The following is a 20,653-nucleotide window of genomic DNA, read 5'->3' as shown; positions in this document are numbered from 1 at the left end:
CGTCTGAGTCTGAGTCGTGTTAATAGGGGTAGTTAAATGAAATGACACTATGATCGATGTTGGATGATATTATATGTGAAATGAAAATGGGACTGTGAATTGAAATATGGATTGAGACACATGAGTTGTGTATTCATGAATTGGACATGGAATGAACATTATTGTTGTTTAAGTGAAATGTGTATTATATTGTGAGAAGCAATTTTATGGCAAATAATGAGTGTTGACACCATTTTTTGGATGGAAAACGGGGTCGACTTGGGTTTTGAAAAAAGAAACGGGAGTCGCCACCAATCCTTTTTGAGGTGGGATTGGATCACCTTGAAAAGGGTTGTTTTAAATAAATAATTTGATTATATTAAAACAATGATTTTGGTCCACGAAATTTAGAAAACAGGTTCGGGAGTCGGTTATGCACGAGGAAGGATTAGCACCCTCGATATGCCCAAAAATTGGTACCTAGTTGATTAGCTCATGTCTTGATGTCGAAAATTGAGAACTTGGAAAAATTAAAAAACATGATCCTTGTATTAAAATGTTAAAAAATTTTTAGAAAAGGGGCATATTTCACATTAATCGAGAAAAACGCATCGTATCCAGTAAGTTAGGACACAATATCTCGAATTCTCGATACGCGGATGAAAAATGTTTATTTAAAAGATATTTTATTATCTCGGGTTTAGAAAATAAATCAGGCCCAGTAAGTTAGGGCACGATCTTTTCTTAATTCCCGAGATTGTTTAAAAACTTGAGTTTGAAAAGATTCGTGTATTTAGATTTATTATGAAAATCGAAACCCAGTAAGTTAGGGTACGCTTTTCTCAAATCTAAACACGAAATATTATTTATTCAAAACAAATTTGTTATATCAAATAAAATGAAATACGAAAATCGTAGGAAAAATACGAAAGCCAATAAAATCATAATGCACGCAGAAGTGTAAAAATAATACGAACAATAGGGACAATATAATAAAAATCATACTTATAATCATATAAAATAACAATATATAAACAAATAAATTAAAACATTCATTCAAAATAATAAAGAAAATGAAATAAATAAGTAGCAAATTCAACTAAATATAAAGAGATATATGGACATAAATTAAAATATATGTACATGTATTTACAAAGGTTAAAACATACATATATATTATAAGAAAGGTACATAAATATTACAAAACATAAAAATATATGTATACAGATGAAAAATATATGTATATATACATGTATGATAAAATAAAATAAATAATATACATATAAATAATATGCACATTTTAACATATACGAAAATATATATAAATATGTACATAAAATTGCGTTTTTATATATATATTAAATAAGTTAGAAAAATATATATATATATACGTGTATGTATATATAAAAAAGTTATATAATAATAATGTATTAAAACAAATATATCTAAATTTTCCATAAGTGAATATAAAAATAATAATAACAATAATATTAATGAATATAATAATAATAAGAACAATAAAGATAATAATAATAATAATAACTAATTAATAAAGTTGCTAAAATATGGACTAAATCAAAATAAAAACGAAAGTATTGGGCGAAATCGAAATAAAAAAACGAAAAAAGGATTAAATTGTGACGCGCGCTGAAAGAGGGAGGACCAAAATGGTAAATACTCCAAAGCCCCAAAACGCTGCGCTTCGATGGGACTAAAATGAATCAAAAATAAAATTTTAGGGCTAAATCAAAAAGAGTGAAAACAACGAAATAGAACCAGATTGTAATGCGCTGTAAAATAGGAGGGACTACGCGCATAAATAACCCATTTGGTGAAAACACGCGGATCCTCCCCTCGGGTTGGGTCACCGCGCGGGTCAAAGACCAAAACGGCGTCGTTTTGGCACCTGACCCTAAATGGTAAAACGGCGCCGTTTGGTTTGGGTATTTAAACCCATTTTTTTCCAAAAATTCATTTCAGACACCGAAAGAAGAAAAAAAAACTTAAAAAAAAGGTTCTCCCTCTTCCTCTCAAGCGCCTGGCCTTTGGGTTCTAAGGCCCCTGTTGCGCCGCCGCTCGGCTCGTCGCACCGCCACCGCCCCGACGGCCGACGAAGCGCCAGATCGGCGTTTGAAACTCCGTCACGGTGAGTTTTTTTCCCTTTTTTTTCTCTTTATATTTTCGTTAAATAAAAATAAAAAATAAAAACGGAAGATTGAAATCAGAAACCAAACTTGGAAATCACCTTGGAGAAATCTTTTTTATTTTATTGTTGATATTTTTCTTTTTTTGGTTACAATCGTCGAAAAACAAAAAAAAAAGAACCCCTTGTTACAAGAATGAAGTTCGGCCCCCCTTTGCTATGGTTTTAATCTCGGTTTTATACCGAAAATAAAGAAAACAAAGAAAAGCTCCCCATGTTGCTTGTTGCTGCGGTTTTTCTCCGTCGTTTGCAGGTGCAAGTTGTGGTGATTGAAGAAGATGGCTGAGGTGACGTGCGGCACGGCGTCAGAACGGTGGCGGCGACAGAATGGTCACCTAGGGTTTGAAATTGTTTTGTTTTTTCTGTTATGGGTTTTGGGCTAGGGTTTGTTAGTTTGGGTTGGTTTTGGGTAATGGGCCTGGTTAATTGTTTTTGTTTTTTGATTTGGGCCGGATTGGGTTAATATTTTTGGTACTAGGCCCGGGGAAAATTGGGTCTGTACAATGAGAATTGAGTATGGTATAAAATGATGTATTTATAATTTGAGTGTTGAATGATTAATGCTATTGTATAAATAAATGTGAATTTTAAATATTCAATTGTGCCTAATATTTAATTGTGCCTATTCTATTATTTTGTCTTTAAATATTTGGATTATAGAAATACCACCGAGTTTTACTCAGCGTACGGTTTTGTTTCCCGTGCGCAAGTTAGGTACTTAACTTTTGATCGCAGATTCAACATCCAACAACGATTCCAAACTCAAATGTAGTGATGTTTATCCTTTGTGTCGGCATGTACCTAGGGTGTTTAAATAATAGTTATTTTGTGGTTTGATTGTAAATGAGGTTATAAGTTTAATTTTGGTTGGTTTTATACATATAAATATGTTTTTGTTTTTGAAGCCATATTGTAGCATGGTAAATTGAACTAAATCGAGATAGGTGCATGTGAATTTAATTCTATGTTTAAGTGCTCATGAACTAGGCAAATTGATTTGGATTTGGTATGTTTATAATTTGAATTAAAATGATGCTTTGATGACTTGTTTTGATGATATGAAATGTTTAAAATTTCTGTCTGTTTGATCTGTGAACTTTGGTAATACTCCGTAACCCGGTTCTGGCGAGGGATACGGGTTGGGGGTGTTACAATATCTTTTTAATACAAATGGCTAGAACTATCCATAGTTCCTCCTCAACCTTTAGATAAGAGGATATATGTGTTTCAACGCTTTATATTGATAAAAATATAAGAAACAAGTACAATTTATTTTATAGATAAAAGTATTTCGGATTTTTTAATATACAATATTATAACCTAACACTAATATATATACTTTAAATAACAAAAAGGTAAAAAGAAAAGAAAAGCAACATCAAAGCATAAGGAGTTGCGCCCTGAATTGTTAGTATCTTACAAAAAAAAGAAGGCATGCATTTGCTTAGACGTCATAGAGTAAGGATTGAAGATGTGGGAATTCATCAATGCTTTGACGTTGATTGTTAAAGAAATAATGTTATTAACATGAAATGACAAACGAATAAGTCATTTAATCTAAATCGACAAGAAGTATTAAGTATCCAAGATTCTCTTCAGTTTTCATTTCGAATGTGTATCTTGAGATTTTTTTTTCTGTAAACATCAAATAATTGCAGAGGATACCGAGCCGCCATTAATAATTATATCCCCCGACGAAATTATTATTCAATAACTCGCCTATGTAGTACCAAAAGAATACGTTTTCCTTACCCCTGCTGGAGTCATTTCACACAATATATAGGTACCGAGAATTATTAAATTAGTTATAGTTACAGTTGCTTCCAAAACATTCTAGGAACCAGGGAGTATAAACTGTTGCCGAGAAACCCCATCGCCAAGGGATCCAACCATGCTTCCAGGGTAAAACGGAGTGTTTTGAGGTAGTTGATTCAGCAAAGAAACAAACGAATTGGTATCATCAATATTGCCACCTCTGCTACTACAATTTATATCACCCTGTTGGAACCTTTTCCCCGACTGTGAACCTGTTGAGCTTGGTTCGTTCCAGTACTGTGGAGGAAGTGTTCGTTTAACGGGAAACGCCATGGGAGGATTTTGCTTCGAGCTCGACGACACTGCTAGTTGCGAAATATTGGAACTGCTTCGCATCCCTTCAGTTAATATCCCTTCAAAGAAATTATCTTCATGTTGTAGCAGTGAACCATAACTTGTAGCTTTTGATGTAAGAGCGTTTAGATTTTGATGGCTAGAAGTTGGCAGTTGTGTTGCCAGCATGCCCTCCATGGTGTACTCTTTGTCTGTCTCCATAGGTCTCTGGGTATTGTTCTTCTTGTAAATCCGGCATAAGACCCAATCATCAAGCTGAAAACAACGCACTGATATGAATATGGATCTTTAGTTCTACGGAACTTTTAACAGATGGGATAACCCTATACATACCCGTAAAGAAGCTTTCCTGTTGGGAAGATCAACAATTTGAGGTTTGGAAGTGGAATTGTTGTCGATGAGGCGATATTCATGCATGATCCAATTCGTTTTAATCCCTTTGGGAGGCTTACCTCTATAGAACACTAGAGCCTTTTTAACCCCAACCTTTTGATTTCCATTTGAAGTTACAATCGGCTTATCGGTCCCAGTGGCTTTCCAATAACCAGAAGTTGCAGCTCTATTAGGCCTCGCTCCATTCGGATATTTCCTGTCTCTAGGACTAAAAAAATACCACTCTTGCTCCCCGAAAGTTGCCTTACCTACAAAAGTTATACTACAATTCAAAGACTAGTACTTGATGGATGTAAACATGGTCAAATAAAAATTTTCGTATACGCATATATGTACTTGGCAGCTCCCATGGATCAAACTTGTAAAGATCAACTTCAGCTATGATTGTAACAGGCAGAGGAGCAGAGGCGGCCTTCTTTTTGAGGTAGTGAACAACCAGCTCTTCGTCGGTCGGGTGGAATCGGAACCCCGGTGGGAGTTGCGGGTGCGCGGACGCCGACGATGAATCTGTGCTCTCCATTATTTTGCTGGTCAGCTTTGGTTCAATGTTATATTCCCAGTTCTCATGAATTTGCGGAGTTGAAGAGTATTGAGCCTAAGGTAGATGGAAATTAAAAAAAAAAATTGAGAAATTAAGAGGTACATTGATGACTTGATGTTATAAGGGGGGAGGGTGGAGGGGGAGTGGCTGGCTTGCTGGCTGTTAGGCTCATATAGAGCCAAGTGGACACCGATGATCTGATGACACATGGCATATAAGATCGGAGACACGTGGTGGGATAGGTGGTGGGGACCATTATAAGCGGGGAAAAAGCAGGAAAATTGGGAAGGGGGGGCAGGTTTCTAGGGTCGCAGGTTTGGAACTGCCTGTTACGCTTTCCATGTCATGCTTTTCTTATGTGTGACACTCTCGCCTCTGTCCCTAAAACTAATTTCAAGAGAAAAAGGAAGAGTGTAAGGTGTGCAAGCATTACTTTGTTTTTTGACCCTTACAAATATTTTTTCATAAAAGCTCAATTTTATTTCTTTTCATAGATGTATGTAAAAAGTCCTCTGATATGCTTAATCAAACGGGTTACTTTTAATGTTTTATTTTGACAACATTTTTGCTTGTAAATTAGGAAGAAGAGTATGCTAGAAAAAAAAAACCCTTTTTCTTTTAACTTGGAGAAGAGGCATAAATCCATGGAACAAGGGGCGTTTTTGACCCGGCAGCTTTCCATAATTTCCTTGTATGTAATCCATTAGAATATACATGTAATTTACAAATATAGATAACAGAGAGGTTGCTTTCCTTGATAGTGCTTTGTCTTTTGGATTTTATTATTTACTGGTCATACTACAGCCTTCATAAATTTACATCCTTTTATTTGCTTCAAAATGCAGTGCCAATCAGTTGAACGTTACTTTCAATAATATGGATGATACGCTGTTACCAAATTCCAAAAAACACGAGGGAAATGCATGAGAACAAAAGGAATTCACCCTCCATAAATGCCTATTGGGCCCAAAGTAAAAGTGCCGCAATTTGCTTGGAGGTTGGTTTCTAGTAAGTCAAAACTTATAAATAAAAATGAACCCTGAAATGATCTAAGCTGGTCAAGTTTCAGCAAGAAAATTCTTTGAATTTCTGTCTCAGCAACATGGAGCTGCTGGCATACTATTTCATGAAATAGGTCAAGTCTTACAAAGCAAGTTCTAAAGGCAACCACCGACTTTACCAGAGCCAAGTAACTTGCTTTTCGGGTAACAACACGTTGGTTTATATAGCTGACAAGATCATATACTTTGCTCATATCACAAGACATCGAATTGAAATCGATTCATCATACCCTGACTCAAATATAATTGAATTTTATTTACTTCAGATGAAATCATTTATTTTGCATTTACTAGATTCTCCCTCAACACTCAATAAGGAAAAAAAAAGATCCAAAGGGGGCTATGGACAAAAATTAAAAATGCTAAACTATCCTAAAAGTTCAATAAAGTGATAGCCTCCTTCAACTTTGGAGTGGTGTCAGAACATACATCTTGCAAGCATGAGGAGCTACGGATGCCGTCAATCTATCGCGCTTATTCATGGAAACATATTTGTGCTGCAATACAGATATCATAAATAGTCACAACAGATTCATTTAAAAACTCAAATCAGAGGCAACTCTGAGGCTTACCTTCCACAAGTCTCTAACAATGGCTGGTGTGTTGGGAGAGAGTCCAAAATCCCTCCACGCAGCAGTTATAAGAGCCCTCAATTCGCTTCGGTTCCATAACACTACCACAACCCTGTTGTCTGATAATGGCCCTGCCCATACTTCTAGGCCATCTTTGGATCGTAGTTTCCTCCCTTGAACTCCTAGTGAGTCTTGATTTACTTCAATCACTTCTTTGTTCCCAAGGATCCTTAGGGTCCTGTTGCTTGCAGATCGAAGGTCGCATCCAATGAGAAGAGGAGCCTGGAAACACAACATTTACATATACAATCTCAATAGAGTACGTGCAAGGTAGAATATTAAGGCTACAATGAATAGACAAACCTTCATAAGAGACCAAATACTAAAATGAGACCGGTATTCGTCCATAGTCATCCCTCCGTTGCCCACTTCCAACATATCAGGATCTAATTGAATTAGAATTATGGATTGAATTAGTGAAATAGTATTTAAATTTATCAAAATAAATATTAAAAACAATGGTTAAAATTTAGCAGTTACTACCATTCCACCTGCCAGGTCCAGCATATCTCCCCCAACGGTTGTTTAAATCTGCAATCCAAGTTACACTGAAAAAGAGCAAAAAGGTAAACGATTCAATGGTTGCCATAAAATTTGGATATAAATGAATACATAGATGAAAAGCAATAGACCTTGCAAAGGTATCATTAATATCCCCTGTTGTCCTCCAAGAATGGCCATAGGCACCAGCCCATTTTGCTGGATCTTCTTGTCCCCTAAGGAAAATACAATTGCGTTGTAAGAACTCAGTTCTTAATTTTTAAGATAAAACTGATATAAGCAATCAAATAAACACGTACCATTCGCATAAAGAGAAGTGAATTGGCCGTTTAATTTTCTGCAATGCGTGGCCCATGGCAATATATCTTCCAAAAAGTAAAAAGGAAAAATATGAAATAACTATATCGTAAATACATGCTCCATATAATAGGATGATTCTACCTCTCTCGATTTCTTGTACCATCATGGTAGCAATTGTCGTACTTAATGTAATCAACTCCCTACAAAACGAAGCCCCATATTAACCAAAACCCAGTCGTTTAAGCAAATTATATGCCCCAAAGATTAAGGATACCCACCCATTGAGCAAAAGTTTTTGCATCTTCATATTCATGATGAAGAGAGCCAGGCATTTGGTTACTGCAGGTTCTATTACTGTGGAAATTGAACAAAGTTTAAAATTTTCATATTCTATTATAACATACATTTGTTGTACAAGCAAAACAAAAAATTTAGACAATAAAAAAATTTTAAAAAAAAACAGGGGGATGGATGTTTACCCAGCATCAGCATATATCCCAAGTTTCAAGCCTCTAGCATGAACGTAGTCTGCAAGGGCCTTGATGCCTGAAGGAAAGGTAGAGGTTTTGCCCCTTAACTTACCATTCTCGTCTCTTTCCGATTCAGCCCAACAGTCATCTGATTTCACAATCACAGTAAAAAAGATTAGTAAAAATTCATGAAATCACCAAGTATGATTTGTTGGTTATTGTCAACAAAATCAACAAAGAAATAAGTAAAACTTCTTGTTTTTTTAAATACATACCAAGGTTTACATACTTGTACCCAAGTGATGCCAAACCGGTTGAAACAAGAGCATCGGCTGTTCATGGAAAAAAAAGAGAACATTATAAAAACCCGAGTTAAAAGGAATATGAAAGCTATCAGCTCAAATCCTAACATTAAACCCAGATTTCTGATTTCAAAAATTTCAAGATTGGAAGTCTTGGTTTATGTCAAAACCAAGACCAAATGGAGAAGTTTGCAGTAAGAATTTCAAACTGAAAAGTCAGTGTGCCAAGATTAGGATATATTCAAGGAAAGAAAACAACGTGGTCTTCAAATTTGAAACATCTGTGTTCCAATAAGAAGTCTATAGTGTAATTTCAAGAATTCCAGGGTTGGACCTATTCAGAACAACTGTGTAGACAATTCTTGTTAAGTAAAAGACGGTTCATTAATGTGCAGTCTAGTATATAAATTGAGTTAGGAAATCAAGGCAGAATTAATTAGTCTAAGTAATAAAAGGGTGAAACAGTCAGAAAATGGAAGTAATTTTAGAGTGTTGTGGTGGTCTCATGTATGCATATCTACAATTAATAAAAAATAGTAATGGATTCATTCATTTGAGAAGCTTACCGGTACTCATTACAACACTCTCATTTATACCACACCAAAAGTGATTCCAGCTATTCCATCTGCAACCAAAATCAGCCTGGGTTAATAAATCTAATCTCACTCAACAACACTAAGTGAGAGAATTAAATAATACCCCATAGGAGGGGTCCGAGAAACCCCATTGTCAAGAAGGAACCGAGAGTTAGCATGACGTCCATGGCCGATACCTATGTTCCATAAACTAGCCACTGTGTGGACCATCCATAGGTTGACAACAGTAGCCAAAATAAAGTTTGCTCTTAACCTCATTTTCATTGTTTCTTTCTAGAGCAGGAAATGAGAGTTGAATTTTTTTTCTAGAGAAGGAAATGAGAGTAGTTAAATTATGATCACTTTAATTTTAGGACATTTCAAGCAATTTTCCTATTCGAATATAAACCAGAAGAGATGGAGTTGTTGAGTACGATAACCTTACCTTACTGTTTATATAGCAATTTGGAACTAAGATTTGCCCAACTGTTTATATCGTAATTTGTGTAGTAAGATTTCATCTGAAATGGTCTAACTCTTAATATAATAATTTGGAAGTTTAGATTTTTGCGCTAAGATTTAATCTAATATTTGTCTACATATCTTCAACGTTATTTTTACTATTAACTAAATAAAGTTTCAATTTCACCTCATCTATTTTTTTTAATTTATACATATATTTATTTTATTTTATGCATAGGTAAAACAATTTTTTTTTGAAAAGGAATATCTTTATGGAAAATTATTCACTACATTGTGAGTAAAAAACTTCAGAGAGTGAAATGGTGTCATGTGTGTTAAGAAAATATTAAACAAATTAAAATAAGAGTGAGTATTTGGTACACCAACAATCTACTTTTTTTTTCACAAACAGGCTTAAAAAATTAGCAACTGTCTCTATTTTTTAATATTTTATTATACCCTTATAAGGCACCTGTTAATCCCCTAACCCTATTTATTGAATCTAAAATCTCTATTAGCAGTGTACCAACTAATTTCCCTTAAAACAAATGCATATCATTTATTAAACCCTACTTGATGAGTTAAAAAAACTCCATCTGAAGTATCTGATTGTGACCATTTTCAAGGTTGATGGTGTCATGACAATGCTTTCTCTATGGTGTGGGGCATGTGAAGTATCCAAGTATGGATAGATGGTTGAGCTATCCGCACAAACCCGACAACTTGCTTAAAATTTGGAAGGGCTTGAGTGAAAATATTATACTCGAAGATTAGGTTTGGGCAAAAAAATTAGATCGGTTTAATATATGGGTTGGGCTCAGGCTCAAATATTCAAAACTCAAGCCCGATCCATTTTTAAGTTTGTAATATATTATAGCATGTTACTTTTTATATTATATATACACATAAAAATTAAATATATACTAATATATAATATTATAATGTAAATATTAAAAAAAATGTTAAGTTGCCACTATATTTTTTAATGAATGAAAAATATAAAAAAGTAAATATATTAAATAAAAATTGTAACACCCCTAACCCTTATCCGTTATCGGAACAGGGTTACGGAGCATTACCAAACTTTACGAATTAAATACGGACATTTCCCAACTTTAGTTACACATATTAAGAATCAATTATATAATACTCATATTGTCCCTTAGATGGACCTTCAAGGCCCAATATTCACCTTAGAAGTGAATCGGGACTAAACCGGGTACTTAGGGAATTTTTCTCAAAATTTCAAAAATTTTCTTAGAAGCAGGGGACACATGCCCGTGTCTCTGCCCGTGTGAACGAAAATAAGCCATTTTAAGGTCACTTTTCTCACCCATTTTGATATTAACCTGCACTCAACATTCACATACACCAATATATCCCAACCAAGCAATCAATACAAGCTAAAACATGTTCTCAACATGACATAACATCACAAATATTTCATTTACTTATACCTACCTATTTAACTCATTTCATTGATTTATCAAATTTTATACCTATTTAACTCATTTCATTGATTTATCAAATTTTACTACTAATTACATGCATACAAACATTTAATATTCGCAACCACAATTCAAACTATGTCATTGCCAAACCAACCCTATACATGCCATTTAAACCAAAATTTACATTGCAAAAACTACCAAAATAAACTGGATAGTGTAGCTTGATGTGTTGATCCGATCTTCCAATTACACGTTAATCTACAAGAACATTCAAAAACACGAGTAAGCTTAATGAAGCTTAGTAAGTTCAATAGGTTAAACATTGATCTTATCAAACTTAGTATAATATAATAAATTAAATTGTAAATAAATCATACATTTTTCCCTGTTAAATACAAAATAATCAATAAACACACTTCCTTCAGATCAATATCAATAATAATCTATAAATCTTTCAATTCAATCACATAAGTCTCTTACCATTTCTTTCTGAATCGAAGAACGGCTTACGAATATGAGTACATTGTTCTTTTTGTGCCATAGTCCAACTATGGTCTTACACATGCATTGCCATGACCCTGCCATGGTCTTACATTTGTAGTGCCATAACTCAGTTATGGTCTTATCATCAGAATGCCATAGCCCAGCTATGGTTTTACACATGTATCTATACTGCCATGGTCCAACCATGGTCTTACTTTCAAGGTGCCATAACTCAGTTATGGTCTTTTCATTAAAATGCCATAGCCCAGCTATGGTCTTACATTTAAACATTGTCATGGTCCAACCATGGTCTTATCTGTCAATTCATTCTTTGCCACGGAATGATCGTACTCAATCTTGCATTCTACTCGTTTTAAACATTCAATTCAATTTTCATACTTTTACAATAATCTTAATTTCAACAAAAAAAATATGAATAAATATATTATACCATTCCTAAATTAAAAAATAATCATGAAAGTTTAACCATATGAACTTACTTGGGTTGGATTGTAAATTGATAATAGTTCAGAGACTACTCGGCTAATTTCCCTTTTTCTCGTTGATCTACAAGCTCTTGATCTAGAATGTAAAATTTTTCATTCATTAACATATATTTCAATTTCAGTCCACTTCACAATTTATACCCCTAAAATTTTGAAATTACACAATTACCCAACTTTTATATTTTTTGCAATTTAGTCCCTCACCAATTAACTCATCAAATGAGATAATTTTTCTCAATTAACACTTTATCTAAATATTATAAGCTATTACACAGCCTTTAATAAACAGACTTTAATATCAAACCCTAATATTTAATCTTTTTCACAATTTGGTCCTAAAATCAATTTCTATTGAAATTACTTGATAAAATATTCATATAAAAAAATTAAAACTTCAAATCCATGTTAATTAATCATAAACAACCAGAACTCATCAATGGTAGCTTTCAAAATTACCCATAGAATTAAAAAACTAATGAATTAGATAGTTAGACCTAATTGTAAAAGTCTCAAAAACATAAAAATTTCAAGAGAAGCAAGAATTAAACTTACATGAAGTAAAAATATAAAAACCAGCTTAAGAAGCTCTCTAATGGCTGTTTTTGGCTGAGAATTGAAGAAGAATTGCCTAGAAATCTTTAGATTTCTTTTTATTTAAGCTTAATTTTACCAAATTTACAATTTTACCCTTAAATCACCTAATTCCAAGATTTTTTTCTGCTTATGCCGCCTCAGCCATTCCTTGGGTGTCTAATTTCCCTTTTAGTCCTCCCTTATTTACCATTTATGCTATTTAATCACTTTAGCAAGTTTTTTACTTTTTTTCAATTTAGTCCTTTTTAATTAATTAACTATCAAAACGATAAAATTTTCTAACGAAACTTTATTACTACCTTAATGACACTCTTTAAACATTTATAAAATATTTACAGCCCGATTTATAAAATCGAGGTCTCGATACCTCGTTTTCAAAACCAATTAATCTAACAAATATTTCTAAAGCATAATTCACTAATTCATAAGCCTTCCTAAATTCAAAATCGACTCATAAACACTATATAATAAAATTTACAAGCTCACTTGTCAGATTTAATGGTCTCGAACCACTGTTTCCGACACTACTAAAAATTGGGCTATTACAAAAATAGTATAAATAGTTTTCAAAAAAATAAAAATAATATGAGTAGGAAAATGAGCTTGAAATAATTATTTATACATATGAATAAATTTGAATAAAATTTTAAGTCTAAATTTCAAACCGAATCAAAATTAAATAAATATTAATATCATACTTAAATTTGAGTTGACACAAAACAAATAGACCCACAAACTTCTCTAACAATGGGGCATTACAAATTCTTACAAGTATCATTCATTCAATATTGGAGAGTAAACACTAATTGTGTATTAAATAACATTTTATAAATATATAATATTTTCTACCTCTCTTAATATTTTAGAATTAATAGGTTGAAATAGTTCATTTTAGAAAAATTGAATTTGGAAATTTAGATTTTTATTCCCTCATCTCTACTATGATAAAATTTTCAATTAAATTAGTGTCACTTATGAATCGAGTTTTAATTTAATTGAAAAATTATTAAAAATACATTCTTATTACAAAGTAAGTTATATTATTACGAATGTTTTATATTTTTATAAATCAATAAAATATTTACACATAATAATATTTGAATTTTGAACCAAAGAACATTGAATTTTACTATTTCAACCAAAGCAATATTTAATTTTTATATAAACATTTAATAACTACGTTTTTTAATACAATATTAGAAATAGGAGATGGAGGTAACATGATTTGAAATCGTACAAAACGAGTGTCTAACAAAAAATTTAACCTGAAGGCAATAAATTTTATTGAATCAAAGTGAAAAGAATATAAGCATAACAAAAAGGATTAGAATTTAGTATAGTGACAGTGTATCTTTTTAATTCTATAAGCGGTTTTGAAAGATTAACATGTATCTTTTTTTAAAAAAAATATTTATTTATTTAATATTTTATTATACTTTTATAAAACACTTATCCATCTATAATCTAAAAACCAATATACTAAATAACTTCGGTTTTAACATAAATTGAACAAAATGTATGTGAATGTGACTTTAAACCTTGGTTTCTAATTAAATAATAAAAATTAAATTAAATTTCTCTATCAAATCACTTTTTCTTTCAACCACACTAAACATCCCTAACATTTATTTAACACCAAATTTTATATAAATTTAGAGAAGCATTGATCCACGCCACAATTGATAGTTTGACTAACAAATAGTCAACTTAGTATATCATTACTTTTTTGTGCAGAATAAAACACCCATATTTAAAGATTAATGGTGCTGATTATTGCTATCTTTTTTTCTTGGCAGCTATCCATATGATGTCTGATTTAATCTTAAAATTTTATCTACTGGATGTAAGAGTTAAAGAAAGATGAAAGTAAATGATAAGAACGTGCTTTGATTTTCTTTTTGCAATAAACAATGAAATCTAAGAGGGGAAATATCCCCTATAATTTCTTAGCCATTAAACAATTTGACAAGCATGTGATGGCAATTAGGCATCTAAATCACGTAAAGTCAATGCTGATAGATTTTCTCCAATTAATACTAAAAACCAAATTTACAAAACAAAATATTATATCAACATTATTATTTGTATTTGATACTTTGATAATACCACATATTAAAAAGCATAATCATTATATTTGAAATTAAGGTTTTATCCATACTTTTATTTAATACCCTAATTGAGTTGGTGTCATGAATCAACTACGCACCAACTCGGGTAGGAATATTATGAAACTATCCTTCCATAATTAAAATATGTTATATTATTCTATGGTACTTTAATTTTTTAAAAATAATCTTTTTGCATATTACATCAATAAAATGCTAACTTTATCAGTAAACCAAAGTTTTATTTTCATATAATAATATACTATTATTTAAACCCCTAACTAAGTCAGTGTCACAAGTCAACCGAACACCAACTTGATTAAAAAAATTACGAAAATGTCCTTTCAACCATCCATAATTAAAATATGTTATATTTTTTTAGGGTACTTTAGTATATATATTTTTAAAAAGCAAGTAAAAAAAATTGCATATGACGAGATTTGAACTCATGATATATTTATATTTGCATCAATAAAATGTTAACTTTACCATTAAACCAATACTCATTAACATTAATAAAATGTTTACTTTAACACTAAACCAAATATCTTTTTTATGTAATATTTACATTTTAATTGTATTATGCGTACTTTATTATCTACATCAATTGTATATATAGATAATGTTATTAATTGAGTAGGTGTCACAATCAACTTGACATCAACTTAATAGTATATATCTTTAACACTAAACCATATTTTGAATTGTATGCTTTTACGATAGTAAAAATATAATTTCACCATTTTAATAGTCTATATCTTTATCATTTTTGAAGGATTAAATCAAATTTTTATTATTTTTGGGGGCCAAAGTGTAATTTTACTATTACTAATTTAAAAATTTATAAACTATAAAAGGGCCTAAATAGAAAAGTTTCCATTTTAAAGGCCCCCCTTGACTTCGCCACTGATACTAATAATGTTGTTGATTGAGTTGGTGCCATAAATTAACTTGATACCAACCTAGGATTAATGATAATACAATGATAAACAATTGTATTCATTTAGCATTCTTAATATAATATATACGTGTTTAAATTTTGTTTTATTTACAATTTTATCTATTTTTTTATTTTAATATTATACATATATATTTTATGTGTCATTATTATTAATTAATTTCAAACAATACATTTTATTATTTATTGTATGTTATTTTTAAATACACATCCATGTTTTAAATACGTGAAAATTGTACATATTTCATGTGTTATTAATATTAATTAGTTTCAAACCAAATATTTCATTATTTATCATATGTTATTTTTAAATATATCGCTGTGTTTTAAATACATGATTTCCACATGCATACGCGTGTGATAACCTTTCTAGTTGATATAGGATAAATTCAAATCTCACTATATGTACCATCAAATAATATAATTTATTTGAAATACGAAAAAATATTTTTTTAATTTTACTAATTAAATTAGTATCTAATTAACTTGTAACATTGACACAATCACAATTAAAAGTTTAAATAATAGTATACTAACTACTGTACTATATGCTTCACAGCACATTGTGCAATATTTGAAGCTTCGGTTGATTTTATAAGTATTTTTGTATGAGCTATGTATATTTCTTGGCTTTGAAGATGAATGCATGTCTAATTTTTCAAGATTTTTATAATTTCGAAAGATCATTTCGCCACATTATAAAAAATGCAATGTTTTGGAGAACATAAATACACAGTAGATATTGTACCTGCATAAAATAATACCTTCGCTACATCCTACAGGGGTACTGATAGATGGATGCAATGTCGTGGACGTTGCTGAACATGAATGTAAATTTCTAGGTATCAACCCAGATTCACCATAGAAATAAATATATATATAAAAACAAAAACGAATTTATTGAATCTTCAAATTATATATTACAAAAGAATATTAAATTCTGTCGGCCTAATTTGTATATAATATGTTCATACACATGCATATATTACAAAATATGGTACAACATGTTTTCAGTTCTGCATCTATTTCTTCACTTATTGTTAATGTAGGGAGATGGGAAAAGAAGAAGAAGTAGAATTTTACAACTTATTTGGAGATCTCCCTACCAAGTGTTTAGGATGGTTTTAGTTTCTATACCAAAAAATGGTTAAATTCATGAACATTCAATGAAATCTAAAAAAAAACCTTGGGGGTTAAAGGCAAAATTTTAATGAATAGAAAATTTTTCATCTCGTTCACGACGAGCCTGCACAATATATGTACTTTTCTTGCTTGAATTTTCAGCTTCCAACTCCACCAAATTCTTAATCACAGCATCGGTTGCAGTATTCAAGAAATGCGACCAGTCCCTACATACCCAAAAATGGAAAAAAAAAATCAGAATTTTCATTCAATGATCGATGTTACCAATTTTAGCAATTTTTTTTAAAAAAGGCACCGTAATGTATACCCTGTTAAAGTGTCAAATGTTAATCCAACTGTGTACTTCGCCTCCTCAAGAGCCCAACTAAATCTTTCCAGCTGCTCGGCTGAACTGGTTCCATAATCCACAACCTGAAGCTGAGATGGCTTCACATCACAAAATATGGGTATAACCCTCTTCTTGCTCTCAATTAGAAGAGCAAGCTCGTGGAGGCAAAAGTATGAGTCGCAATAATTGGGCGAAAAGATCGCCACACCAATCTTACAACCGCGAATTGCAGGATCTATTTTCTCGAACAACCGGTCACCAGGCTTCATGTTTTTGCTATCCAGGAATGGCCTTAACCCCATCCTGAAGAAATGGTCATCAAGCAACCCCGCAATAGTTTTCTTTGTGTCAGTTCCACGATGGTTAATAAAGATATCGCATGGGGGCTTGGCAGTTGCCCGGATTGGGGTTCTGGGTTTAAGGATATTGCGGTACAAGTGCCTGGCAGACGAAAAAAAACGCAGCTGCATGGCCCCTTGGAGAAGCTAAAAATATACTCTATTCAAAGTTTGACACAGTTGGTCCCAAGTGTGTATAATAGGGTCTTTTGCTTTTTAATGTGTTTTTGTTTGGAAGTTGTTGGAAGAGAGCTTGAGCGAGACGCTGAGAGTTGATGTATTTATAGGTTTATAAAAGCTCTAATAAACGTTGTTTAATGGCTGAAATTTGATTTTCAAGGGAAGAATTTTAGAATTCTTCGGTTTATGTTTGACAGCATGCAAAAATAATTAAGAAAAACAAACAAGAAGGAAAAGAAAAGCCTTGATTGCTTGACCCCCTCGACCGTTTTCCGCTTGTTTGCCTAACCCTTCAAACACGTTTATATGGTATTCATTTTTTGTTTAGTTTTCGCTTCATTGACGTAGTCTTTCTTATGAAATAATATTGCATGTCTTAGACCAGGAATATTAGGGGCGAATTTCATATTTTTGCCCATCATGGGGTGATCACCAAAATAATAAAGTTAGATAGATATATACGACATATGCCTCACTTTTCCATTTTTTTTTCTTTTTAATTAAATCGAATTTTCCATAACTAGAAGGTGATAATGATGACAATGACATGTCGCACTACATATCACAATATACAACATCAAATCAAAATAAATAAAAAAGCAGCAGCCATTAAGCAGAAAGGATCGATTAGAAATCTGTAGGAGAAATACAGCTAACAGATGAAGCAATGAAGGGATCTACAAATCGAGGGAATATTGAAGAATTAGAACTAGAATGGGCGGTGCACATTATTCTATTCTTGATTTGCATTAAAGCAATCTTGAGGTTTCTGAGCACTTTCACATTTTTCATTTAAAACACCGAAGGGGCTAGTGAATTTATTTCAACCAGCCAGCCACCCTGCATTGCCATTTTGCGAAGAAAATGCATGGCTGTAGTTAAAAATGAAGAATACTGATTTAATACATCAAATTTTAATGTGATATTTGTGTTTTCTTTTAATGCCAAAGTTATATATTTTAATAAAAATGATGACATTAATATTTAATAAGTTGGCAAATTCAAACAATCATACGAGGTGAAATTTTTACTTCATACCTGAAAATGTTAAGAAAATTTTCAAGTGTTTATGGTATAATAAAAAGATTTGTCCGTAGGAAGAGCGTTGCCAAAAATATAAACAAGGACAAAATGAAAGAAAAGTATTCTTATCAAAACCTAAATCGTAAAGGGGTTCACTATTTTATAATTTTCAATTTAAATAAATATAATTAACCCTAACAAATAATTAATTTCATTCATATTTCCTAACTTTAACCATGAAATGTTTGTTTAAAAAATGGTAAGGCACTCTCAAAAATACTCAAATTGGAAATAACGAAATAATCACAAATATTAAAAAAGTTTAAATTTTTCATCTTAGTTTTATATTATAATAATAATAATAACTATGAAGTGTTTGTTTAAAAAATGGGAATTAAATTTTGATTATAAACTCCACATCAAATATAACTTTTTTAAAATGATATAAAACAATATTTAGTTCTTGAATTTGGTAAATCTTTTTAACTGCATCCATGATTTTAGATTTTATTAACATGTCTATCACCTAACATTTTTAAATAAAAAAAATTAAAAAAGTTTCATACCATCATACCTTAATGAAATTCAAGTTTAGCGATCAATTTGAAAAATTCTACCAAGTCCAACTACTAATATAAATAAATAAATAAATAAAAGTTCAAAGACCAAAATGAATTTTTTTTTAAAAATGATAAAATTAAAGATTTAAAAATTACAGTGCTAATTGTTTTTATTGATTTTATATAAATATTAAAAAATAAAAAAATATTCTTATAATATTATCATTTATTTCATAAAAATGATAATTTTAAATTGAATTAGTATGGGACCACCAAATCAATAAATTAGTTTAAGTATAGTATGCATACATACAATTATACCTTTGATTAATACTTGTAACACATAGTGGGTGTACCATACTTTTATATAATCTTTAATTATTTCATGTAACTTAGATTAATAAACGACAATGACAAAAGAAGACAGTATGCCCTAATCTCTGGAAGAGTTGTTTATACAAGTAAACTATGAATTCTTGACTAGCCATTTGAACAATATTGTGGATCTTGAATGTATGACTAATTGTTGGCAACAAGGTAGGCACAATTGTCTTTTCTCTGTTATGTCTAAAAACGGATACCCAAATATTTATATAATTTTTGAATTAGCGTATAATTTTATGTACTAAATCAAATAATATAAAAGTTAATTGCATTAAACACTCCAAATTATGATTATCATTTTAAATATGTTTTCATATTTTATGATATTTTAATTACATTCTTAAACTATCGATATCATCAACCGAATTTTTTGATTATTAAAACTGTTAAATAACATCTTAAATATATTGTAACTAAATTTGAAAATGAAAAACGTAAAGAAATATAACGATATCGCGTAACTATTAAAAGTAACAACTGAATATAATGTAAAACCAAGAAAAAATGTGAACGACAAACCTTATGTGAAAACTTTGAAAAATTCAAATTCAATATTTTCTTAAAATTTTTCATTTTAAATTATGACATATAAGATCTGACATGTTATTTAATAGTTAAAAAAACGATTTTAGTAGCTATGAGTGTCATAGTTTAAGGATATTGTTTGGTGAAATTAACTTATACTATAATTTTATTTTTAATTTGATGACGTATAAAATTTAAACATGATTAAAGTTGCAAAATTGAAACAACTTTTCTTCCTTTAATACAGAAGACCTTTGATTTGTAAGATTTGGAAAATACAAACACAGTATGCGCAGCTCAAACGCCGAAATTTCTATTCTTCATTTCTTACAAAATTATAATCTCTCTGCCATTCTGCAGACAAAAGATGTATGCATTTGTATTGTTGTAATTAGGTCCAAAGTGTTGAATTGAAAGTATTTATGACCAATTTTCATATTCAAAATAGACGATAATTAAAACCTTCCTTCACTACCTCTATTGCCCTTAATTTGGGATGCCTTCGCACTTCCGTCTCCTGTGTAGGTAAAACAAATTCCGGATTTCT

At 31.2% G+C, this 20,653-nt stretch overlaps 3 protein-coding genes across 3 annotated transcripts; all 3 read right to left on the bottom strand.

Moving 5' to 3' along the window:
- Positions 1-3,757: 3,757 nt before the first annotated feature.
- Positions 3,758-5,371, bottom strand: LOC107914937 (NAC transcription factor 56). The gene is made up of 3 exons (XM_016844003.2): positions 5,021-5,371; positions 4,625-4,932; positions 3,758-4,546 (listed from the first exon to the last, which is right to left on the bottom strand). Exons 1-3 carry the CDS (start codon positions 5,202-5,204, stop codon positions 4,016-4,018), a joined length of 1,023 nt encoding a protein of 340 aa, XP_016699492.2. The 5' UTR covers positions 5,205-5,371; the 3' UTR covers positions 3,758-4,015.
- Positions 5,372-6,518: 1,147 nt separating this feature from the next.
- LOC121203580 (alpha-galactosidase) lies at positions 6,519-9,483 on the bottom strand. Its single transcript, XM_041093914.1, has 12 exons — positions 9,191-9,483; positions 9,058-9,116; positions 8,465-8,521; positions 8,199-8,337; positions 7,998-8,073; positions 7,861-7,919; positions 7,719-7,784; positions 7,551-7,634; positions 7,402-7,466; positions 7,222-7,304; positions 6,859-7,140; positions 6,519-6,783 (listed from the first exon to the last, which is right to left on the bottom strand). Exons 1-12 carry the CDS (start codon positions 9,349-9,351, stop codon positions 6,688-6,690), a joined length of 1,227 nt encoding a protein of 408 aa, XP_040949848.1. The 5' UTR covers positions 9,352-9,483; the 3' UTR covers positions 6,519-6,687.
- A 7,349-nt stretch (positions 9,484-16,832) lies between these two features.
- Positions 16,833-17,658, bottom strand: LOC107916190 (TIR-only protein). Its single transcript, XM_016845338.2, has 2 exons — positions 17,076-17,658; positions 16,833-16,974 (listed from the first exon to the last, which is right to left on the bottom strand). Exons 1-2 carry the CDS (start codon positions 17,564-17,566, stop codon positions 16,833-16,835), a joined length of 633 nt encoding a protein of 210 aa, XP_016700827.2. The 5' UTR covers positions 17,567-17,658.
- Between the last annotated feature and the right edge of the window lie 2,995 nt (positions 17,659-20,653).

Source organism: Gossypium hirsutum, chromosome D05, assembly GCF_007990345.1.
Source record: "Gossypium hirsutum isolate 1008001.06 chromosome D05, Gossypium_hirsutum_v2.1, whole genome shotgun sequence".
In the NCBI taxonomy this organism is placed as follows: domain Eukaryota; kingdom Viridiplantae; phylum Streptophyta; class Magnoliopsida; order Malvales; family Malvaceae; genus Gossypium; species Gossypium hirsutum.
The sequence above is the reverse complement of the archived record's forward strand: the minus strand, read 5'-3'. Positions and strand labels throughout refer to the sequence as shown.